The sequence below is a fragment of the Halictus rubicundus genome, unplaced genomic scaffold (genome assembly GCF_050948215.1).
Source record: "Halictus rubicundus isolate RS-2024b unplaced genomic scaffold, iyHalRubi1_principal scaffold0083, whole genome shotgun sequence".
In the NCBI taxonomy this organism is placed as follows: domain Eukaryota; kingdom Metazoa; phylum Arthropoda; class Insecta; order Hymenoptera; family Halictidae; genus Halictus; species Halictus rubicundus.
The window spans coordinates 610659-635887 of NW_027488624.1; the positions used below are offsets into that span (position 1 = coordinate 610659).

At 42.5% G+C, this 25229-nt stretch overlaps 1 protein-coding gene across 1 annotated transcript in view; it reads right to left on the minus strand.

Annotated features, from left to right (window-relative positions):
• The window catches only part of LOC143363646 (uncharacterized), a 381899-nt gene extending 357111 nt beyond the window's left edge, over positions 1-24788 (minus strand). The window contains exon 1 of the mRNA XM_076804206.1: positions 24709-24788. Coding sequence (XP_076660321.1) covers positions 24709-24787 — 79 coding nt within the window. The 5' untranslated portion in view covers position 24788. The remainder of the gene's footprint in view (positions 1-24708) is intronic.
• Between the last annotated feature and the right edge of the window lie 441 nt (positions 24789-25229).

Sequence of the window (25229 nt, forward strand, 5' to 3'; positions counted from 1 at the left end):
TGAGGAAGTGTCGTATAAACCGCACGACACGGATCCATAAAGTCCTACGAGCGGCAAGCATCGGCCGTAGCGATTAATTAAATAATAACTCCAACGAGACGAGGGAAACTGCATCGGTCTCGAGCCGTATTCTCCTCAAAAGGAAGCCAATTCTCACGTTCGTTCGGGAAATTCGCGATACGGTAATCAGAGTAAGTACGGTTAACGTCTTTCCACCGATACCGGATAGTCTCCGAACCCACTGACTAGTGACGACGGAGACGATCCTCAGGGTCGGGTGTCTGACCGACGCCTTGTACGTGTCCGTCATTCGGGCACTTCCTGCGCCAGCAACGAGTGCTCGTATGCTACGACGGCTCACGTTCGTTCGGGAAATTCGCGATACGGTAGCACGATCAGAGCATCAGAAAGGGACCCAGACGTGGAGCCAGGATAGGGCTCGGGCAACTGCCTATGCGAAGGCACTATTCGACGTAGTCGCGATCGACTAGGCGCGAATTGCGAACAATATTGATCCCGCAACCGTCGTACTGAGGTTACTGTACTTATAAAGATTTCGATTATTGTATATATATCAAGTATAACAGAATATATCTTACTTCTACCTCCAATATCGTCTCCGAATGATTCAAGTTAGTTTGAACCTCTCCGTCTTCCAGTGCCTGGAGGCACGAACCTTATCTTACTAGGGTTGTAACCGTCCCTATCTATCTATCAGAAGCTCAACGTTGATACGACTTCTCTCACGTGCCTTCATAGTGTGGAGGCGATAGCGTGCGCGTGGAAAGACACGACAGGAACGGGGAGAAGAAGAATAAAACGGTTACAGGTTCGGGGCATCTTCAACTCTCTCAATCAACAAGGCCAATGGTACCGCGGGAATAAACACAAAGAAACGAAAACCGTGGACCCGTCAGCACCACGACTAATTTGGCATTTGCCCAAAAAGGACGTCACAAGCAAGCCCTTCTTGCCCCAGGGAAAACCACGGTTTAAAAACCTGGGGAAATTAGCGGCCCACCAAGCAGAATAACATTAACAGAACATTAAAAGAACAGTTTAACAGTAGGTATCTTCTTATCCTGGGTATCAGGTGTCCTCCTTCCCCTTCCTTTGAAGTTGTCGATTCCAACAAAATTTCGGGGTCGAATGTCACGAGTACCACTGTAACGTAGGTTATATTGAAAAGACACGATATGGCAATTCCAGACTTAGCTCCGCATCATCACTCGAGACTATCTCCCCTTAACTATCAAAATTCGTCTGTCCCCTACTTCCGTCAAGGTGGCCATTGTGTGCATACGCGGAGTCGAATAACCCAAATCGAAGTTGAAACTATTCGAAATTATTCGAAATTATAAACAATGTCCATAACCGAACGTACACTCGCTCTCTCGTTCGAGTCATGCATCGTACCACTCACGGTACACTTCGATCAAGGCGTCTGCTAATGTCGGTCTCGACATGCAAGAACCGTAGACAAAAACTGCCCTGATCTTCCTCCCATCTGCCGTTCCGTCTCTGGAGCATCAATGACCCCAGATAGGATGCGGGGAGTAAGTGTACCAACATTCATTCGCCTAAATTTTCACCTAACTCCATGGTACCCCTAAACCTTGGCGTACGAATGAAGCGGGGAATCCTGACTACCTGTAATCCTTTCTAGTTAACTGTTCTTTCTCTCGACCACAATCATATCACAATCTTCCCAAAAGTCCAGAGCAAACAATACAATTTTTTCAAAAAAAAAAAGTGATTTAAGCAACACAGTCAACCCAGAATCTTACGTAAACCAGTAATATCACCTCTCGTGGTACTTAGCCAAGCGGTCGACATGCACCACTTTGTACCCACTCTTAGGATTCTTGCGAATTCTATATACTACCTCACTCAATTTTTTAACAACAACGTAAGGACGTTCCCAACTGGGCTGTAATTTAGGACATCTACCTTTAACCCTATGAGGCTGATAAAGCCAGACCGATTCCCCTTCTCGGAAAGATCTTTCTACAATTCTGGAGTCACGATGACGTTTCATTTTTGTGAAGAGATCTCTAACTGTGCGCGGACAAATTTATGAACAGAATCCATCTTATCTTTAAGATTAGTTGTTTGGTATGTGTGGTAGTTTGGGTGTTAAGTAAAGATTCACCCAATACAACAATAACCATTTATTAATAAAACAACAAAAACTCAACAACGTAACAAGGAACAAATAAAACAACGAACTAACGACGCGACAAAATGTCAACGCTACGGAACGTGTTAATACTCGGACGGATGACTACAAACAACGGACGACAACTGACAACGACTGACTGACTACGACTCACTGACCTCTGTCATCCGTCAGAATCCGCGCTTATATCTATTCCCCGTGCCTCCAGGAATTTCCTTCGAACAAGGAAACTTCTGGAGTGGGGATGTCGCTTCCTGTACGTGCCCCTTGGAGAAAGTTCGTGTCCTTGCACCGAACATCCGTGTCCTGGCGAAAGTCAAGGGTTGGCGGCCAAATGTGCACGCCAAGGAAAAACCCCGAACCTGGTCGCCAAATGTGCACCCCAGGTAGGAACAGACTTCCGGCGACTAAGTGTGCGCTCGGGAAAAGCTTGGGCCTGGCGACCAAGTGCGTCCAAGGTCCCAGCCCGCGGACGACGCTCCTACCTGGGTCCGATCAACCCTTCTCCAAGGGGTCCGCCACAGTTGAGAACTCATCTAGACCGTAAGTCCCTTCTAAAGGACTTCCTCTAATCAAATCCAAGGGTAATAAAATTTCTCGACCATACAACATCATAGAAGGAAACAGTTTCAATGTCTCGTGTTCTGCTGATCTATATGCTAAAAGGAACAAAGGAACTAACTCATCCCAGTCTCTCTGATGATCGGAAACGAACATTGAAAGATATTGAAGAATTGTTCTATTCAACCTTTCTACTAAGCCATCCGACTGAGGATGTAGTGGGGTCGTCCTCGTTTTTTTTTTTTTTTTGATACCTAGTAATGCTAATATTTCTTTAAAAACATTCGACTCGAAAGTACGTCCCTGGTCAGAATGGACTTCTCGAGGGACACCATGACGACTCACAACATGTGTAATAAAGGCCTCAGCAACCGTCTTTGACTGAAAGTTGGGCAAACATACCACTTCTGGCCAACGTGTAAAGTAATCAGAAACAACTAACATAAAGCGGTTCCCGGCAGTAGATTTAGGAAGGGGGCCTAATATATCCATGGCCACTCGTTCGAAAGGAAAGCCCACATTATAAATCTGTAGTAACCCTTTACCAAGATCACGTGGACCTTTCCTCGATACACAAACATCGCAACAGCGACACCATTTCTCAACATCCCTAATACAGTTATACCAGTCAAACCTTTTCCTGATTCTACTCAATGTCTTATTCACTCCAAAATGACCACCGGAGACTGAATCATGGGCCTCTCGAAGAATCATCTCCCGTTTACTTTCTGGAACGATTAACTGCCAAACGATCTTACGACCACCCGCAGATTCCCACCTTTTGAATAACAGGCCGTCCTTAATGTGAATACAATCCCAAATAAGAAAATAAAATTTAGCTTCTGGCGTAAAAGATGATAAGGTTTCCTTAGAAGGCCTCTGTCCACTACTCTTACTTCTTAAAATCAATTCTAAATTGGGGTCGTTCTGCTGGGAACCGAACCAATCTTGTTCATCAAACAAATCACATTCTGTACGAAAAACAGGAATCTTTTCGTTCCGTAGACTCGCCTCTTTCTTTTCCAAACCAGAACAACGCTTGCAATCCTCTTCCGAACAAGGCCTCCTAGACAATGCATCAGCATTAGAATGTACCCTTCCACTCCGATGTACAATCTCAAAATCATATTGCTGAAGACGCTCGATCCATCTCGCCATTTGACCCTCTGGACCCCTTCTTAAACGATAACAACCAAATCAACGCTGCGTGATCCGTTCGTACCCTAAATTTTCTCCCATACAAATAATGATGGAAGTGTTCCATGCCCTTAGTCATTGCCAATAATTCCCTTCTAGTAATGCAGTAATTCCTTTCCTCCTTGCTCAGAGATTTATTAAAATAAGCAATCACCCTTTCACCACCATCCTGGATCTGAGACAAAACTGCCCCTATACCTACATTAGAAGCGTCGGTATCTAAAATAAACGGCTCTTGTGGTAATGGAAATGCCAGAATTGGGGCCGAAACTAAACAACGTTTCAGTTTCACGAATGCTTCCTCGCAATCAGATGACCAAAAAAAATCCTTATTCTCGGTCAGATCAAAGAGAGGCCTCGCAATTGTAGTAAAATTTTCCACGAACCGTGAAAAATAAGTACACAAGCCTAAAAAGCTCTTAACACCAGACTTATTCTCTGGCCTAGGCCAACCTTCGATAGAAGCAGTCTTATCTGGATTCGTCTTAATACCGTCTCTCGAGATAATATGCCCCAAATATTTTACTTCTTCTTCGCTTTCTGTAACCTGGTAAATACTAACCGCAAATTTTCTAATTCTTCTTCAAAAGTTCTGCCAAATATAATGATGTCATCCAAATAAACGAGGCATTTCTTCCAAGTTAACCCTACCAAAATACTATCCATCAGTCTCTCAAATGTAGCCGGAGCATTGCATAAACCAAACGGCATGACCTTAAATTGCCATAAACCCTCGCCGGCTGAGAAAGCCGTTTTCTCACGGTCCCTCTCTTCAACCTCTATCTGCCAATAACCGCTTTGCAAATCTAAAGTTGTAAACCAAGACGACCCCGCGACAGCATCCAAGGTGTTGTCACGTAATAATCAAGAAGAAAATATATAAAAAAAAAAACTTTATTGCTCAACCGGAGTTGAGTACTACTGAGTTAGTTACAAAGATTATTACAATGATTGAAATACACGGAGAACGTACGTAGGCGATACTAAAACAAAACTGAACGCTCGTGCCCTGGGGCGGCGGCCTCTTATACCGTCGGAGACAACTGACCGCTGAGGATATTTGATCCCTTCTTATCAACAGGACTTCTCCGAAGGTGGTGCCGTGTGCAACGAAGGTGTTGCCGTGTGCAACGGGCCATAATCAGGTGTGGTCCCTGTGACATTCCCCCCTTCTTAGAGTGGAGCTGGTCCCGCAGCTTCGATGTTGGAGGCTTTTCTTCAGGATGCTCTTTTTGAAGCGGACCCGCTGGGGCTGTATCAAGACTCTTCCTCCCTCATTGTCTTCGATTGCCAAAGGGCGGCTTACAGTGGTGTACAGGTTGATTGGCGCACTCGGTTGCGTTGGTTGGAAGTCGTTGTGGATTTGTGGCCCTTTCTTGATCTTACAGCAGAGCAGGTGGAAACAAAGTTTTCTGGGGACGCAGTTCTTCAGGCAGTCGAGTAATCCTAACTTGTTGAGCATGTACAAACCTATCAATCCTACCGATACATATCCTATTATTTGTAATGTACTCATACCATACGATCGCAAAGTCTTTATTCTATGTTCGAAATTTAGCTTTGATATTTCGCTATCGAGTTGATCCGCGGAAGTTCGGTACGAGGCAATGTTGCTTATAATTTTCGGCGTGTTTTTGATCTTCTCCAAAATGTGAATGTAACTATCATTGTTATTAAGTTCTATGGTTTTCATTTTCATATCGTAAGCTAGTTCGGTTTTGCTTTCGCCTATTCGCATGTACTCGTTATTAAACAATAAATCGCATGAATCGTTAGAACTAATTATAGATGGTCTGTCAATGGTCTGAATATTATGTTTTGTGGAACATATCGCGTCAATTTCTACTGGTTTAGAGGGTATCGCTAAGAATTGATTTTCGGCGTGCAGCGGTATGAAACTGATGTAGTCGATCTTATAAATGGATATCTCGCAATTGTTGATGTTCTTCTTGTAATTAATAATTTCGCTGTGACAGTCGTTGTCGGAATTACTGTTGTGGATCGGCTGCGTTTGTTTACAAATCATGACTATCTTTCGTTTACAATGTTTGGTGATATAGTCGAGATCAGTGTTTATGTAAAGGAGGTTTGAAGTTAGAAATACTGGATTTTCTATCACGGGTGCCATAAATATATTGTTTCTTTTATGCGGGATGGGGTATACGCGCATTATATCCCACTCTTGTTCGAGCACTAGAGGTATCGAAATCTTGAAAAATAATTTGTCATTATACGTGAAAACGGTTAAGTCACTGATGTCGAGTATGAATTGAAAGTGTTCGATTTTGGGCGCAATGGCAATGTTATAAGTGTGATGAGATATCTTTGTTTACTCTTTAGCAAGGTGTCTCGGGCTCTTTTCAATCGTGAGTCCCATTCTTTTTTTCGAAAGGATACTTCGTCTTCGTAACTTCGCTGAGGATTTTTGGAAATGGTTGAAGGTAGGTTAGCTTTGTGTCCAAACGTTAGTTCAAAAGGTGTGTAGCCTGTGGCGTCGTGTGTCATTGTGTTATACGCTAAGCAAACAAAGTTCAATTGTTCGTCCCATTCGTCGGTGGATGTTTGTTGTATTGATTTTAACATGTCAGTGACAACTGCGTGCGTTCTTTCTAGGGATCCGTTGCTTTGCGGGTGGAATGCGGTAGTTTTGATATGTTTTATGTTAAAAGCTTCCTCGTATCTTTGCATTAGTTCGGAAATGAAATTCTGTCCTCTGTCTGTTAGTATTTTCTTGGGTGCGGAGAATACATAAATGTAGTGGTTCAGTAGGGCGTCCCATATGGATTCGGTTCGTTGCGTCTTGAGGGGTACTAGTATAAGATATTTAGTCAGTTCGTCATGAATCGAGAGTATGTACTGATTACCGTTCTTCGTTTTTTGTAACGGTTCTAACAAATCCATAGCTATTTTTTCGTTCGAGTCTATCGGGGTGTCGGTTATGCATGGTTCTTCTCTTGGGCGAATTCGCGTGAGTTTAGCTCGTTGGCAAGTGTCGCATGTCTCAATGTATTCCTGAATTAGTTTAAACAAGTTCGGTATTTTGTAGTTAATTTTGATTCTGTCATAGGTTTTCTGTATTCCGGGGTGTCCGATTAATTCGTGATTTTCTTTGATAATTTGTTTAATTTCGTCGTCGGTCAATTCTTTTACTGGTTCCCATGCAAATTCTATCTCTTTGTCCGTGTCGTTAAAGAACATGAGCATTCTCTTGATCGTATTTCTATCCTGAATTGAAATATCATTGTCTCCTATACCAATTCGATTCGTGTTCCTGATGATTTTATTCAATATGTTTAGCCATTTTTCTTTACCTTCGTACGCGCCTAATTGGTCTGAAGTTAGTTGGAAGAAGTTCTTTTTATTGGGTACGATCTTTAGTGGTTTCGGAAGTTCGTCTGAGGTTTCCCAGGTTTGGTATCTGGACAGTAAGTCTGTGGGTTCGTCTTGTGCTGTAATCGCGTGAATTCGGGATAAACAGTCGGCAGCGGTATTGTCTTTTCCTTTAGTGTACCGTATTTCGTATTCGTATTCCTCTAGTCGTAGTCTCCATCTGATCAGTCGAGGTGAGGGGTCTTTGCAATTTTGTAACCATGTCAAGGCTTGGTGATCGGTTCTAATAATGAATTTTCTTCCTAACAGGTATTGTCGAAGTCTTTTAGTTGCCCATACAATTGCTAACAGCTCCTTTTCGGTAGTCGAGTAATTTCGTTCGGGCGGATTGAGAGTTCGTGAAATATAGCAACAGGGGTGTCCGTCTTGCGAAAGGATGGCTCCTATTCCTAAATTACTTGCGTCAGTCGTTAGAGTGAATTGTTTTTCAAAGTCAGGGAATTTGAGAACTGGTGCGGTACATAATTTCTTTTTTAGTGTGTCAAAGCTGGTCTGCGTCTGTTCGTTCCAGTGAAACGGTACGGTCTTTTTCGTCAGTTCGGTCAATGGTTTCGCGATTTTGCTAAAGTTTCGTATAAATTTTCGATAATATCCCGCGAGTCCTAAGAATGATTTTACGTCGGTCGGTGTTTTAGGGATTTTGAAATTTTGAACGGCTTCTAGTTTCTTTGGATTGGGCTTTATTCCTTCAGAGGTTACTATGTGGCCTAAGTACTCTAGTTCTGGCTTTAGAAATTCACATTTGTCCGGTTGCAGTTTCAATCCTAATTCTCTTAATCTTTGTAACACGATTGCTAAATTTCTGTTATGTTCTTCGATGGATTGTCCGAATATTACAATATCGTCTAGATACACGAAGCAATGTTTGTTTATAAGTCCACGTAGGGCGGTATCCATCATTCTCTGGAAAGTTGCTGGGGCGTTCTTCAGTCCAAATGGCATTCTATTATAGTGATAGTGTCCTTGGGGAGTAGAAAAGGCGGTGTATTTTTTGGATTTCTCTTCCATCGGGATCTGATGGAAACCCGAGGATAAGTCTAAAGCTGAGAAGAATTTCGCGTTTCCGAGTTGTGATAAAATGTCGTCTATGTCGGGTAAGGGGTATGCGTCCTGGTCAGTCAATTTGTTCAGTTTTCTAAAGTCAATAACTATCCTCCACTTTTGTTCAACTGATGCGTCTGATTTTTTCGGTACCACCCAGACTGGTGAATTGTAAGGGGAATCGCTGGGTTCAATTATTCCTTTTTCTAACATCTCGTCCATTTGCTTGCTAATTTCTTCTTTGTGGCATTCAGGTGGTTTGTACGATTTTGTGTTAATGACCTTGTTTTCTTTTAGTGTTATCGTGTGTTTAGTGAGGTTGGTGCAAGGTAGGAATTCTTTTTCTAAATTGAAAACATCGATATAAAAGAGAAGCAATTTTTCTATAGGTTGTTTCAAACTGTTTTCTATATGTGAAAGTCTAATTATTTCTTTAAAGGTGGATATTTGATCGTAGGTGTTAGAATTTTCAATATTGTTAGTAATTTGTTTTTCTGACTCACCACAATTGATAAAGCATACCGTGGTAGGTTTTCCCTCGAGGTACACAAGTTCGTGGATTCTCTCGCCTGGTTTGATAGTTTGATTCTGAAATGTTAATATCGTGTCGTTTAATTTCAAATGATCGTTAGTGATGCTGAAGTTAAATTGTTTCATGGCTGGTAACCCGAATATGCCGTCTTCAATGATAGGAAAAGTTTCGTCTACGATATACAATTTTATAAATTGACCGGCTATTCTAAAATTAGTGAATTCGTTCGTTCGGAATTTAGAATGTCCCATAGCAAACTGTTTGGTTTCGTGGTCGGTATAGATCTTCATTCCTGCAGGTCTTCGTCTGACAAGGTTGACTCCTGCTCCTGAATCGACGAGAAATCTCCATTGTTGTCCGGATGGGGATCGTAATAGGATTGTTGGTAGTTGCCCGGTGACGGTGTTGATTCGTAATAGTTCGTTTCTTCCTCGGTTGATACCACAGTGTTGTTCACTCGCGGTGGTCCGCGTTCCTGTGGGGCTCGCACTTGAAAATTTGAGCACTGGTTGGCGGTGTGGCCGATTTTTCCACATTTGAAGCATTTAACCTGTTGTCGGTCGATGAGCGGTCTTCTCTCCATCTGGTTGAACGGGCTGGGTCTGGTGACAGCGGTCGGCTGAATCTGCGGCGTGCGCGGCGGTACGTAGCTCTGGTATCTCTTGGCTGGAATAACGGGTGGTCTGACCATCGCTGGGTGTTGGCGACGGAATGAGTCGTGGCGTTCTTCTCGAAGGTATCTCTCCACATCGGCAGCTTCCTTTTCAGCTTCGATCAAAGTCGTGGGTTTGCTGGTGAATATCATGTGTCCGATCTCTCTCTTGAAACCGTTTATGTAGATTTTCGTAACTCTCTTCATGGTTGCCTCCATCATTACTCTTCTGGTTATGGGTTGTGGATACTCGTTAGTAATGGCGTACGTTAGTTTATTCAAAGTTTTACGGAATCGAATGTTGAAATTCTGCACGGTTTCGGTAGCTCCTTGCTTTATTTCCCGAAGTTGTTCGCTAAATTCGTCTGCAGAAGCCTGTGTGGCTACATTAGTACGCAGTGCTTCGTAAAGCTCGGCATACGTTTCAATATTCATGTTACGAATGCTTTGTGCTGCTTTGCCTACTATCTTTTCTACTTTAATTGCTTTCAACAATAGCATCCGTTCCATACACATGCTTCGGAGTGATTTGACTTCTTTAATAAAATCTTCAACTCCTACATCATCATCTCCGTTGAGCGTCGGGATGTAACGTATAGCATCCTTGGCTCTCAGGTTAGAGCTCTGCGAGCTCGTTTCGCCAGGTGCATTTTCTCGCGTTGGGGCAGGTGGTGCAGTGGTTTTGATTTTAGATCTAATCACGGAATCGTCTTCGGTCATGACGGAAGTATAATCCGCATCGTCATCTTCAGTCATGCTCAAGCCCGTTAGATTTCTGCCTAATATCTCAATTTCTTTAACGCGTTTCTTATTCTCTTGGTCTACCGATTGTAAAGCGGCTTCTAGCATGGAAATTCTTTGGCTGTACATATCTTGTTGGCGAGTAATAGTCTCATTCTGTTTTCTAATTGTCTCCAATAATTCTTTCACTTGAGCGTCAGAGGTGCTCGGTTGTGGTTTACTCATGATTCTAACTGAATCTACACTGTCTCTCGAACTGTTGCTAGAGAAGCTATCTCTCCTAGTTCTGTACGTTATAAAGGGATCCAGAGTTACTTACTTCTGGTTTTTTCTTCGTTTTGTGTGGTTCCAAAGGTGCACGTATGCAGCTCGTGGTGTGGTCCGCTGATCCTCTGGGTCGAGTGTTCCCGTGGGCCGAAACGCGTGATTTCGTTTACACTGACTCTAGTGGATCCTGGCAGGATCGCCAAAATGTCACGTAATAATCAAGAAGAAAATATATAAAAAAAAACTTTATTGCTCAACCGGAGTTGAGTACCACTGAGTTAATTACAAAGATTATTACAATGATTGAAATACACGGAGAACGTACGTAGGCGATACTAAAACAAAACTGAACGCTCGTGCCCTGGGGCGGCGGCCTCTTATACCGTCGGAGACAACTGACCGCTGAGGATATTTGATCCCTTCTTATCAACAGGACTTCTCCGAAGGTGGTGCCGTGTGCAACGAAGGTGTTGCCGTGTGCAACGGGCCATAATCAGGTGTGGTCCCTGTGACAGTGTCGTCGATACGAGGTAATGGATAAGAATCCTTCTTTGTGATATTATTGAGTTGACGATAATCCACACAAAATCTCGTCGACCCATCTTTGTTTTTTTTAACAAGCACTACTGGAGAAGTCCAAGCACTATAAGACCTTTCAATAACTCCTTGGCTCTCCATTTCCGCAATCAATTGACGAACTTCATCCTTCCGGTTAACAGGAACCCTGCGAGGAGCCTGCTTAATCGGAGGATGTTCTCCAGTGTCAATTCTGTGTTTAACCCTTTCGCTACGGGTGCCGTCTATAGCCGGCATCCACGCGACGACCTGTGTGTACGGGTGCCGTCTGTATCCGGCAACTTGTAAACACCGAAAAGACTACCGACGTTCATCGTGCACACTTTTCGGCGCGGTGCCCCGATCAGTGGCGTCACTCCGGCGGAGCGGACTGCCGTAGCGAAAGGGTTAACGACCTTACAGCTGCCTATCTGAGTTCTATCTTTGGCGAACACATGTTGGAAACAAATCAAAAATAAACTTTCAAATATCGATTTTAAATATCCAGGCAAATCGGACTGTTCTCCTCTACCGGCCGAAGTTGATCCGTCAGGTTGCGAAAACTCAACATAATCGTCCCTTATCCCTCTGTCCTCTCTGACAGCGCTACATTCGTTGCTCAACGTACTCAATGAAGGAACTACGGATTCATTAGCAATCGCAGAATCGACTACGGCTATATTTGTTTCTTTCGGTCTTCTAAAACTACAGCCCACAAAATCAACGTTCTCTCCTCCATCAAAAGAAAAACAATTCTGCTTCAAATCTAACGAACAATTATGTTTCGTAAAGAAATCGAGGCCTAAAATACAATCGTCCGAAATATCAACAACATAGAATACATGTTTAGTATTAAATTTTCCGATCCCGACTTGAGCTTCTTTGTCGCCGAAAACTCGGACAGATTCCCCCGTAACTGACATCAAGTTCATGTCAGATCCTTTCGTGTCACTCTGTGACGTACCTCTCACAAGCGAAACCGCCGACCCGGTATCTATCAAAAACTTCTGTCCAACCTCGTTAAAAAAAAACCTTCTACGCAGATACCGTTAGAATTTACCATGCACGGGGGATTTCCTTTATGTGCGATAATCGGGGTCTCCGCAATCCCCTTTACGCAGACCCCCTTTCGTTTCCCGAAAAAGGAACTCTATCCTCTTTCAATTTTTTGCTCTGCAAATTTTGAAACCGTTGACTTCCAGAATTTGAAACTAAGTTAGCATCGGAACAATTATAAGATAGATGGCCTGGCTTTCCGCAGTTACAACAAACGATCCCGTTATTTTTGCGATCCACAATGTAGTTTTGAGGACCATTATTGTGGCCATTCCGAAATTCCTGGCGCCGAGACTGAAAGCCAGACTATGCCTTAGTAAAAGGCTCAACACGACGATTACTCGAATGATACAGAGCTTCTGTTCTCAACGCTACATCCAGCATCGCCCCCAACGAAGTGGCATTAATCGAAGCGAGGGTGACGTCCTTTCTCAAATTATTATCTCTTATTGCTTCGACAGATTTTTCTCGCGCCTGTTTATCCTGACAATCGAGAGACAAATCTGCGAAGACCGAGCGAGAAAGGAGGCAGATCTGTTCTGCCATAGCTTGAAGAGACTCTCCTGCCCCTTGTTTATAATTATGAAATTTGTAACGATTTAACTGGGCCAAGTGTTCAGTGCCGTAACGAGCATTCAGACCAGCAACCAACGCGTGGAAATCGGTCCGTTCCGATTCTTCCACGCATGTCAGTACCGAGAGAGCTTCCCCTTCGAGCGAATCCAACAAAGCTATTACTTTTGTTCGTTCGTTCCAATTATTGACCTTAGCCAAACTCTCAAATTGCGTGAAGTACTGTGTCCACGAACACGACCCATTGAATTTCGCGGGTTTAGCGCGATAGGGGACAGAGGACATACTATAAACATTACCGGTCCCACAATCCGCTACACTGTCATCCACGCGAACATCACTATTTCCATTATTTGAAACACGCTGACCAGAAAAGTGAGAAGTAAAAGTCTCGAAAGAATTTATAAATTGATCAAATCTGGCCTGATATTCCGCCAATCTCTCCTCAGAGCGCCCCGCCAGTCGTTCGACCTGCCGTTCCAAGGCAGCAAACCGCTCCTCCATGCAAGCCTCCGAATTCAAAATCTGTCGGCTCCGGACGTTGCCGGTTCCCTCACAACTCGCCGCCAGAGAAATCCCACTTCTGACACCAGTGTTACGGGTTCGGGGCATCTTTAAAGAATAAAACGAGTGAAATACCAAAGAGACCTTTATTAAATAGAGGAGGAGTACTTAGCTTTGCGACTTCCCTCAGTGACGTTCGTCAACCGACTCTCTCATGTCTCCGTTGTATCGTCGTCACTAAGACGACGCGGCAACGAAGACCATTCGGCGCAATGTCTCGATATCGAAACATATCGATACTCGTAACAATATTATAACCTTCGCGTTCATTGTTTATTTTCTCATTACAAACGTGAAATAAAATAATAAAATTACGTTCCGAGTCAATAATTGTTTTATTAAGTATAGTAATTATTTAAGACTTAGAAGAACGTATATACAAAAATCACGCGCACTGTGCACATTTCTGGCGCATGCTTCCGTTCGGTGACGGTTCTTCGGCGGACTGGACTGCCGAAGCGAAAGGGTTAACGTTGCAACATTGCAAACAATATTCTCTTCTCGACTTCGAAAATCGATACTGTTCGGATGCTATCGTGGCACTCGACGGCCGGACAGCATCGACGGAGATCGAATACCCAAAGTATTGTCACCGGATGCCCACCTCTCGGCGGATGCATTGGCATTCCCGGTGGTGTAGAGGGGGGTGTAAACTGTTCGGGTGTTAGGTAACAAACACCCGCCGTGTGCGGCTCTTAGCGGTTGACGCGTGCATCTCATGTTTCTCTCAAGTGGCCTTGCTACGGTTCGGGTGCGTATGAATATAGAAAACATGGTAGTATCGGTACTAGCGTTCGTCTCCGGAAAATATGAATAGACCCTTATCCAGATCCACGGTCGCCGGAACCGTCTGGACCCGTTCCCTGAACCCGTCTGATCCCGGTCAGAGGAAAAATTGGATACTTACGGCGAACCAATGGTCCTTTCCGCACAACTGCGAGCCAACCCACGCCTGCCTGTAGTATCTGGCCAGCAGGATCCCGATCGACGCCGTGCCGATCCAAGAAGCCAGCATCAGCGCGCCGTGCACACGAATCAACACGTTGCTCGCCGTTGCGTAACCACCCACGTCCGATAACCATTTTGCACCGCCGGTCGCGTCGAACGCCGTGTCATGGAAACCAACCCCGTTACCTAAACATTCACACGTGCATCAGACATTTTTGTTCCCCGAAGAAAGATTCGACTACCAAAAACACGCTATTGCATAGCCCCCATTACAAGGCCCCCCTACCGCACCGACCCTCATTGCAAATCCTCCCATTGCAAGTCATATAGTCCCGATTTCATAGGGTCCCAATTGCATTAAATCCTAATTTTGTAGGGTCCCAATTTTATAGAGCCTCCACTCAGTAGATACTGAGAATGTATGGCATAAAAATTGAATAAAGTCTTCAGGTGTCCAATGAGCTAATAAATCCTGAGAATTTCAATTGAGATGAACAATAATGATAATGTGAATGATGATGGATATTGAAAGGGGATAATTGCATACTTTTGAGAGTCTTGCCAGCAGCGACCAGAAGATTGTACGGTGTGTTGACGAGATCGTATTCCCGAGCCTGAACGACCGTCGTTTTCTCTCTCCAAAAAGCACAAGAGATCACGTCGTCCTTGATGGAGCTCGACTCCAGCAGAACGGCTCCTTCCTGCTGTAAAGGAAATCGGAAATAGGAGCAAGGTCGCCCCGGTGTTTCTTACAAAACCGCGGCCCGCGGCCCCACGCAATCGTTCCCATGGAGTATAAATGAGTAGTTCAGATTATACCGAATATTTCGTTAGTTTTTAATAGGAAAATGAGCGAGTCTCTTCATCGTCGATCGTTTTCTCTTACGGTATGGTTAAGATGAATTGAGAAATGGCGAGTCCAAAGAGGAATAAATTAGTGACAGCATCGGCAGTGTCCACAGCAAGTAGAAACAACGATGGCGAAATATATTAGCGAGATTTTATTCAATAGCACGGGTGCCCGATGAATATTTAAACGCAATTTCCTTCTAAATGCTGTCGCGTCTGCAGAAACCCCCTCTTGCTTTGTAGTCTTAATTTTGTGTGCTCTCCAGAACCGTTGCATATACCTAGAATTACAATGTAGAAGCTCCTTTCTACCTGCAATCATCAGGTTCATGACGAATAAACGATAATTTGATATGCGTAAAATTACCGTTGCCAATATTAATTAAACTCCATTTTTAACACCATTTCCTATGTTCCTTTTTCGACAAGAAACCCCCACTGCGTACGACGTCGTCCCACAAGCTAGGCAGTCACAGGGGAAAGGAGAATCGTAGCTGTCTCATTCTGCCGCGCTCCGTTTCGCTCGTGTGCTTCTCTACGCGATGGACGTTGGTGGAGGGGATTGGGCGCAACGAAGAAAGCAAGCGAGGCGAAGCGCGGCAGAATGAGACAACAAGATTTCCCGAGATTTGTTTAGAATTTTGTTTTCAATTGATTTTGCTGTCATTCCGAGGAGATTGTAGAGGGGGAATGGCGGGAGCGTCGTGTGACTCGCGGCGGAAAAGAAGTTAAACAGCCCTGATTTATCTGATCTCAAACCACCTGCGTGTCACAGAATATTAGAAAATCGAGATCATTTTCAATTTTTAATTATTCCAAGCACTTAAAACATCTAAAGAATTTAAATAGATAAACTATTGAATGCAATCTATATATTCGCCAAGAACTGGATTAATTGGAGGACCTCTCTGGTGGAGCAGAGATATCAAAATACATCAAACTATATAAAAATTCACGATGGAATCAACGTTGATCGCATCCTCTCGAAAGCATAGCAGTTTTAACCGTACCAATTACAAATCGAACAAGTTTCAATCAATTGTTCGTTGCGGTGTTGTAACCGAGCTCATTGTTTTGACGGATCGTTATATCGCGTAACGGTATAATCGTGTCCAGGGGAGCGTTTTGCAGCATTGCGAACGGCGTGCAAACGCAAGTATTGCGGTACGTACCATGGGCTGCCGCATATTCTGTTTGCCAGAGTTCCAAGACACGTGTAATGCAATTTCTCCGCCTTCGTTCGTACACTCGACCACGCTGTTGTCACAGGGACCACACCTGATTATGGCCCGTTGCACACGGCAACACCTTCGTTGCACACGGCACCACCTTCGGAGAAGTCCTGTTGATAAGAAGGGATCAAATATCCTCAGCGGTCAGTTGTCTCCGACGGTATAAGAGGCCGCCGCCCCAGGGCACGAGCGTTCAGTTTTGTTTTAGTATCGCCTACGTACGTTCTCCGTGTATTTCAATCATTGTACTAATCTTTGTAACTAACTGAGTGGTACTCAACTCCGGTTGAGCAATAAAGTTTTTTTTTTATATTTTCTTCTTGATTATTACGTGACACTGTCATCGCCCTGCGTCAGACAGAAAGGATTACATAATCGGTGCCTTTCAAGTTATGGAAATCACGGTTATTACGGCAACGCGTACGCTTTAATCCCGTAAATTCAATTAGCATGATCGTTGCAAAACGCCTCGCGTTTAGCAAGTGTCTCGGTGCGGGATCCGTGGTAATTAGCACGGGACAATGATAAAAATTGGCATGTTTATATCTATAATGAAACAGTGAATTAATTTTCAAATAATCGAGTTGTGTGCGAAGATCAATTAATTTTGCAAACGCGTATTTTTACAGGAGTAAGCATTTTTGTACAGATATATAGATTTTTATGGATTATTTTGCAAAAATTGCTGTTGGAAAAGGTATATCTGATATTGGAGGGTTTATTACGCTTCAAACGGTGTAAGGATCTCGTATGATCTCTTTTTTATTTTTCTGTAGTGAGATTTAGGTCAAGGATGCCATGAATGCATTATTCGCGATCTTTTTGTGACAAACTCAATTTGTAGGGACTCGCATTGGGCGACGGTTTTATGGCAGGGGCCTTGACATTTGTCAGCAGACCAGGTACGTGACTTTTCGTAGTTTGGCTACGGCGATGGGCCTGTCATGGCCACTTAGCTAATAATGTTACCGTCCGTGCCTGGGTCCCGTCAATGCGTCCCTTGTCATAAAACACTCGAAACCGTTCGCCCCTTAGGCTCAGCGCATCCGGGTGCTTGAAACTGCAGTTTGAATAGTTTGCACATGTTTCGAAAAACCCAGGGTTCGGTCGCCAAGCGTGTGTGGCCTTGGCGCACCCTGGGCCTGCTTCAAGCACCCAGCCCCTAGATCCTCCCACCAAACCCCCGAAGCAGGGTTAAACTCTAGAGTAGTGGGGAGAACCGAGCTTAGCTTTTCGGTAACTCGTGTTCTCCCAGTTAGATCGCTCTGGAAGTCCAACTAGCTCGGTATAGTTCTTTAGATACATGGTTTGTAGCCTCGACGGGATTTGGCTCCTTCCAGCAGCTTTCTCACATCCTTAGTTTGAATTATAGTTTGTTTGCTACAATATCGAATTCCATTCATTTATTTCCTTCCGACCATTGGTAGGTGGTCCTTCGAGTTATCCATAGTTAAATAGCGGGCACCTCGCAGTGCAAAAACATTGTTACGTCCCAGGTAGGACGGATTATGATTTTTATGAGATAGGACGCAGTTTTGAACCTACCTGCATTCACCGGCTACGGTTCAGGAAATTGAGGATTCTTTAAATAACTTGTATTCTTATTTTCCAAAAACAAACAAAATTATTGATTTATTCAATATTAGATGCTGAATCAGATATTTTAAATATGATTTGACAAATAGAGATTATGTGTAGTGTCGTGATCCCGGAAGGAGAAAGTCTTTCGTTCTTAGTTGATTTCTTTATTTTGTACAATTAGTGTCACGATGCGTTCGGTTCGAAGTGCGACTGAATTCTGAGCTGGTGATGCAAGGAAAAATGGGGAGAAGGATGACTTTAGGGTAGGAGAATTGTGGGGGAGGAAAAGTGAAAGTCGGAAACAAGTCAAGGGATGGTCGCTGGAGAGGATGTCTGGTTTTCGTCTATTTCAAGGATGGCTAAAGTCTTGTTGCGATTTGGTTCTAAGAAGAGAAAGTAGAGAAGGAAAGGGTGGGGAAGAGTGAGAGGACGGAGAGGACGGTTGACTTTTCTATGGGCGACGAAAACTCAGTTCCGGAAGGTGATTTATTGGGTTCGGGGCCCTTATGGTTAAAACGGCGTAGGCTAGGGTAGGTATGATCGTAGGAGTGTGAGAGTATCTGACAGTAGTTAACGCATAAACTAGATAGCTTACAAATATTTCGTTCAATAATAATAATGTTAATTTACCGAGTTGTTGGGTTCGCTTCGTTAAGTGGACACCGCAAGTCCACAAGTCGCAGGTTCCGCAGATCGCAGTTACCGCAGGTCGGAAATACCGCTGTGAAATACTGCGGTTCGCAGGTAGTAGGTTGCAGGTTCTACCAATTCCAATATCGCAGCCGCAGGTCGCAGATTTCACCAATTCCAATTATCGCTTCTTTTAAACTTTATAAAACTTTCACTGAACTTGAACTTTACTGAAACTTTATTAAAACTGAATTGACACTTCTATGACGGACTGGTCTGGTCCAAACTTTATGACAGAATGATTGGTCTTTGAAGTATTGGTTCCTTTTTATAGGATGGACAGTCCATTGTTTCAATAGGATATTGATTTGATTTTTTTATCTAATGCGCGTCATTCTTACCATGGGATTAGTGTTCCTTCTTGGAACTTGGCGCAACTGGACACACTTTCTGTTTATTTTTCGGGGTGACATCGATCTTTGCTGCGTCTCTCGCAGGAGGATAATTGGAATGGTTTTGTTCGCTATCTAATTTTCTAGAAATTTTAACGCCTATCCTAATTGTAAGAAAGTATTAGAGAGATAGATAACGCGATATCGTTAACTTAAATAAATGTGGGCGTATTACAAAATACTATGAATCTTTATTCACGACAACTGTACACGACGACAGTCAGAATCAGAATGTCCTGCTGTCCCAAAAATCCTCAGCCGTGAGAACGCCTTCGACAGTATGCCTCCTTGTTTATGACACCCCCAAGCTAAAGGACTTTCCCTTGTGGAAGGGCAACGCGCTGACAAAAACCACATGGCCTACCTCGACCGTTTGCTTACTTCGATTTTTCTAACATAATCCTATTTATTTCCTTCTCCTTGTGTGACATTATTGGGTTTCAACAATAGTTCATAATAATTCTTTGTCTGAAGTTTTATTCGTTTGATTCTTAAGCGGTCGAATCACCGGACATGACACCGTCTTACTTCCTAGAATCTTATCTTAATCTTATTTATTCTTCTCTGCTCGCGTGGCATAATTTTTATTTGAAGTTTTATTTGTCTTATTCATGGGCGATCGAACCACCGGACGTGACAACATCAAAGGCCTGAAAGATCACCAAGGATCAACCACGGGCATAAACATATTGCCTCTATGTTTAACCCGTTGTCATTCGTCTCTTGCGCATGTGTGGCCTGCCACAGCGGTGGCTTACCAGACACTTTCAACTCATCCAGTAACACCTCGTCGTCAGAGATTAGGTCGTCATTATTGTCGTTGACCATCATAGCATCCATATCGTCCAGGTCATTATCTAAAGCTAACGTTTTCCTCTAATATTTTCCTCTATCTAAACTTTTAGATTTTTCAATATATCCTCATAAAATTGTGACGAGCGAATGGAGGGGATTTTCCTGATGAAAATGAGGTCAAATTCCAGTATAATCGAACAAGTTTCACTGATACGTAATGTTACGATAAAAATTACAATCTCGTTAAAGATACTCCAAATGATGTCGTGTTTGGACTCGTTTTCATCGGGATAAGCTCTACAACTTATTAGAATTAAAATTATTATTCCCATTAAAAATATAAAAGCTTAAATTGCCAATAATCCTCGATTCCGTATCAACATTAAGTATCAATAAAAATTGTTCGATTACACTCGAGTTTGGACACATTTTCACCAGGAAAAGTCCCTCATCAATTCACTCGCCACAATTTTCTGAAGGTGTATTGAAAATATCTAAAAATTGAAACTTTCATTCGATGCGGGATTCGATCCCGGACCAACAGATTCTCAGCCGGAGATGTTACGACCAGCGCCAACCGAAACTGTTGAGAGTCACAGTCATATATTGAAATGTAACGCAAAAAAAAATATTTTATATTGCAGGTTCTACACTGTTTTCCTGAATATAAAAATGTTCAATATTACATAATACACCTACAAAACGATCAGAAGGCATCGAAATAATTGATTTTGTTTTTTTTTAACGACGATGCAATTTATACAAAATTCTGAAAAAATTCGGAAAAATTGTTTCAATAATATCTAACTACTGAATTTTTATAAAACTGGTATTTCTGAAACTTCAATTCGAAATGTGCACTTTCTCCAAATGATTGGACATCCAACTATCCAATTTTCTTAAACGCGTTTGCATAATCTGGAAAATCTGTAAAAAATACGACCCATAAAAAATAAGACCAATAAACGTGGTCAACTGAAAACTTCGATATAAAATCGGCAATTTTATGCATTCGGATTTGTTTAAAAATTGATTTTGCAGCCAAAAATTCTGAAAAAATCTCAGTCGTGTATGATATTAGGTAGAATACTCGTGAACACTTTCGTAATTTTTTGTTGAGCATGGTACGACTAAAAATTAATTTGGTTTGGAGGCACTTTTGACCATCTTATCCGGCTCTGTCTTAAAAATCAACAAAAAAAAATTATGTAAAAAATATAGAACATATTGTTACGATGGAAGCTGTCGATTGCGGCGATCGAGAGAAGTTGGCCGTCGTATCGATATTGTGGTATCCGGCCAACGGGGTTGTTGTTAAGAAGAAGACAGACGACAGAACCTCTCGAGTCGACGAAGCGAGAGCACGCACCTGTATCGCATCTTTTAACATTGTCCGTTGACAGCCAATAAATAGTTATATAGTTGTTGGTAGTGTTCGGTGTTGTTGTTTGGTTGAGGGATGTGTTCGCCGGCGAGGCGGGGCCGAAGCCTCCGCAACAATATTTTAGTATGCGCCATTAAACCCGATCTTTAAAAAAGATTTCTAGTCCAAATTTCGCATTGATATCTTTTTTAGTTTAAAAGTTGTAGCAAAATGTGCGCCTCGCCGAACCGGGAATCGATTGCGGCTCAGGCGCTCGAAACTTTGGTAACGTGAATTCGGTGGAACGCGTCGAACAGTCGAGCAGGCAGCTCACACGGACAGAATAGGGGTACGCTTGTGTGTAGCGCGTGCATAGTAGAAGCAACGTAAAGACTCGTACAGACCTGAACATTTCGACAAACATTGCGCCGAACGGCGCGCCGAACAGCGAACGAAACGCAAAATCAACATTCATTTCGGCGAACCGAACGGCGCGATCTTGCGTTTCGTTCGCTGTTCGGCGCAATGTTCGTCGAAATGTTCAGGTCTGTACGAGCCTTAAGGAGACGACGGTACGAGAGAGTGCCCCCCCCCCAAACCCTTCACGTGGGATGGCGCACAGTGGTGGCAAGGCGGAAAAAAATCCTTTTTATAAATTTTTGATTTTTATAAAAAAAAATTATTTTTGTATAGCCTAATAGTGCGTGCATGATGTGCCAGTCAGATTTTTGAAAAAATTTGTTTTATGGAGATATACGCATGGTAAATAATCATTTCCTCGTTCCTGAGAATTCATCAGTTTTCAGTGCGATAGTTATGTAATTACTCCGCCTATAATTGAATACTTAGGGATCTACAAATCATATGGGTTATTGCAAATGGCTTCAACTATTAACTGGCAAAAAAAATTTTCCAAAAAAAGTTTGTTTGAGATTGACTGAATGTGTCGGCAGCGTTCCCGCGCCGACGCGGATCGGCGCCCCGCAATTGGCTGGATCGCGGAGAGAAGCGAGATCAAGAATCGATTGTTAGATCGCTCTCTAATTGGCCCGCGCCGACGAGACGGGTTACGATCGATTATCATCGTTTCGCCGGCTCGCTCGCTCGTCCAGTTCGTTTCTAACGCTCTATCTATCTACCTCGCAACCGATCTTGATCTCGGCTTCTTGTTCACGTGAACGCTTCGCGTCTTTTGACCGGTTTCGTGCCACAAGAGCTATCTACGGCTCCCGAAATAGACGGGAGATATCCACTCCAAGCTAAACTGTACTAACGTGTTTATTTGTGTTTACAAACTGTACAAAGTAATCGGTTCTTGTTCGACGATCCTCACGGTGAAATAAAGTCGTTGTCTCAGTAAACCGCGGCTCTTTAGTGTTCGCCTTCCGATCCCAAACAAAGTTGTTTAACATTAAGTAATATGGACTAACCTGAAGCCCCTTTGCGTTACGCTCATTTTTTATTTCTGGAGGAATACAAAAAATCCTTTGAATAGCTTCGATTTGGAACTAATCGTTTTGACAAGTTATAATATTGATCTAGCTTTGTGCAAAAAATTATGAGATACTTCGGGATGCTTTCGTTGCAATTTAAGTTCAAATATCAACTTTCGGAATTTCCAAAAATGAATCGCGCGGAAGTCACGATTATTTGATGTTTCAGGTGGAATTTTTAAGGGATACATATCAGATAATAAAAAAAATTACATTCATACATATAAAAAAATATTTAATAACAATTTTTTATGTTAAATAAACAAAGTTTTCGTTCACTGGACCACTGTCGCAAAAATGCAACAGGTATTTTTTGGTAGTGCTCCAATGAACGCTATAAAAATAATTTATGTAAGATAAAAAAAATTGTTATTAAATATTTTTTTATACATAAAAAATTAATAAATCATATGCACTTCACATTTTTCTTTATTAATTAGAAATATTCCTAAAAACTTTCACCTGGAAAATCAAATAATCGTAACTTCCGCACGATTCACTCTTGGAAATTCTGAAAGTTGATATTTAAACTTAAATTGTGACGGAAGGGTCTCATGATTTTTTGCACAAAGTTAGATCAATATTACACCTTGCCAGAACGATTAGTTCCAGACCAAAATCTATTAAAGGATTTGTTTTATGCTTCTGTAGCGGCTAGCGGGGCGCCGGAAGAGAAATCTTCAGCGCACCAGCACCAAGAAAGATTTATGGTTTGCACAGCATAAGACGCTATTTGTGAGAAAACGTCTTTAACGTTTTTGGCCACTTAGCGGACAGATGTGTCCTTGTAGTTCCTAGCGACGAACTCAATAGCGCAAGTGGACGCCATAAATTTTGGGTAGTCTAAGGGTCTCCAGCCTAGAGTGTCCCAGCGACGCGTGCCTGGTTTCTATCACCCGGGAAAGCTGGGCCCGTTGACGTAAGCCAGCAGTCACGTACCGCACTTAGCACGGGGCCCGGAAGACACCCCGCTGCATCACCAAAATTAGATTTTTAACAGCACGACACGCTCACCCTTCACACGCACGAGAGGCGTGGAACGTGAGCGTGTTATGCAAAATGCACGGATTGGTGGAAGTTCCTCGCAAGGACTTCCACCAATCAGCCGACAAGAATTTTCGATAATGTAAGGCAGAGACTACCGACGAGGAGCGAGTCACGAAGTCTAGACACAGCCGCGTATCCGCCGAGTCACTTAGAGTCTAGTCCGGTCGTTGCTAAGTCGCAATAACAGTTCAACCGCGAGTCGAAGTGAATCGCCGGTTTTAGTTGAACCACCCCGGACGCTCTCGCGACATCACTCTATTTGTAAATAAACGACTCAGTCACGTACACCTGATTTGAACACTTATTCTAAGGCACCCGCCTTATATAACCCTGTTCCTTCACTTCCATAAATAAAAAATGGGCAGAAAACAGAGAAAATTCGTTGGATACTTTCGTTTTTACAGATTTTTTGCCGCTTTTTGGCCATGTGGCACCACTGTGCGGCGTCACGCGATTCTGGCATCACGACTGAACAAGTCTGATCGAGCTCGATGAATGCGGTAGTGTTTGTACGTGTCGTACTGTTGCGTTCGTCGTTTATTTTCTCACTAGAAACGTGAAAGAAAATAATGCAACTACGTTCTCAGTCAGTAGTGAAATAGATTGACATCTCGCAAAAAACGATCAACTACATAATTATTGAGTAATTAATTCTTAACTCTTTCGAATTTCACAATTAATATTAATTGAAATTTTACATGATTCTTTAAAGCTAAAATTTATGTTGTTTAAATGAAATATACATGGAAATATATAGTAAATTTCGTATTAATAGTGTTAAAAAATTGTAGAAATGCGAATAATTATACATATGGAGAAATGTTATTTACGTTCAAGATTTATGAAAATTGTATTTCTATAATTTGGAAACATGGTATCTATATTTATTAATATTGTATTGATAAAGATAATTGTAGATATATAACATAATGACATCAAATTAAAAAATATAATTTGAACATATAGTCATAACTCTGATCATAACATCAGATATGTACATAACCACCGACGAGATATACCCAGTAAGCAAAATGCTTTGAATCTGCCACTAAAATTTGACTCGGAAGTGCCATCCATCTGTATCCGCATTACCATCAGAGAGGAATGAGAGTGCTCACGCCCGGGGTTTCGGCGTTCCCACTTTCGTAACATCGCCGCTTTAGCATGGCACAGAACCGGTCAGTCTTTCCTAGAACAGAACCGGTCAGTCTTTTAGCATGGCACAGAACCGGTCAGTCTTTCCTGGGACAGAACCGGTCAGTCTTTTAGCATAAAACTGAACGCACATTATTTTTTTAACCAGGATTAGAACGTACAGCTTAATTGTTGTATATGAAATATGTAACTAACATGTAAATCTTGTGTACAAAATCTCTAATTAATATAAATTAAGAATAATATTAATTGTAATGATACGTATTTTATTTTTTTTCCAAGTTTGTAGTTGCAAACTTTAGTTGTAAAAAATGGAAAATCCGGAAAAATTCGAACAAATACAGATCTCATATCGAAGTTTAAAAGCGACCATTGT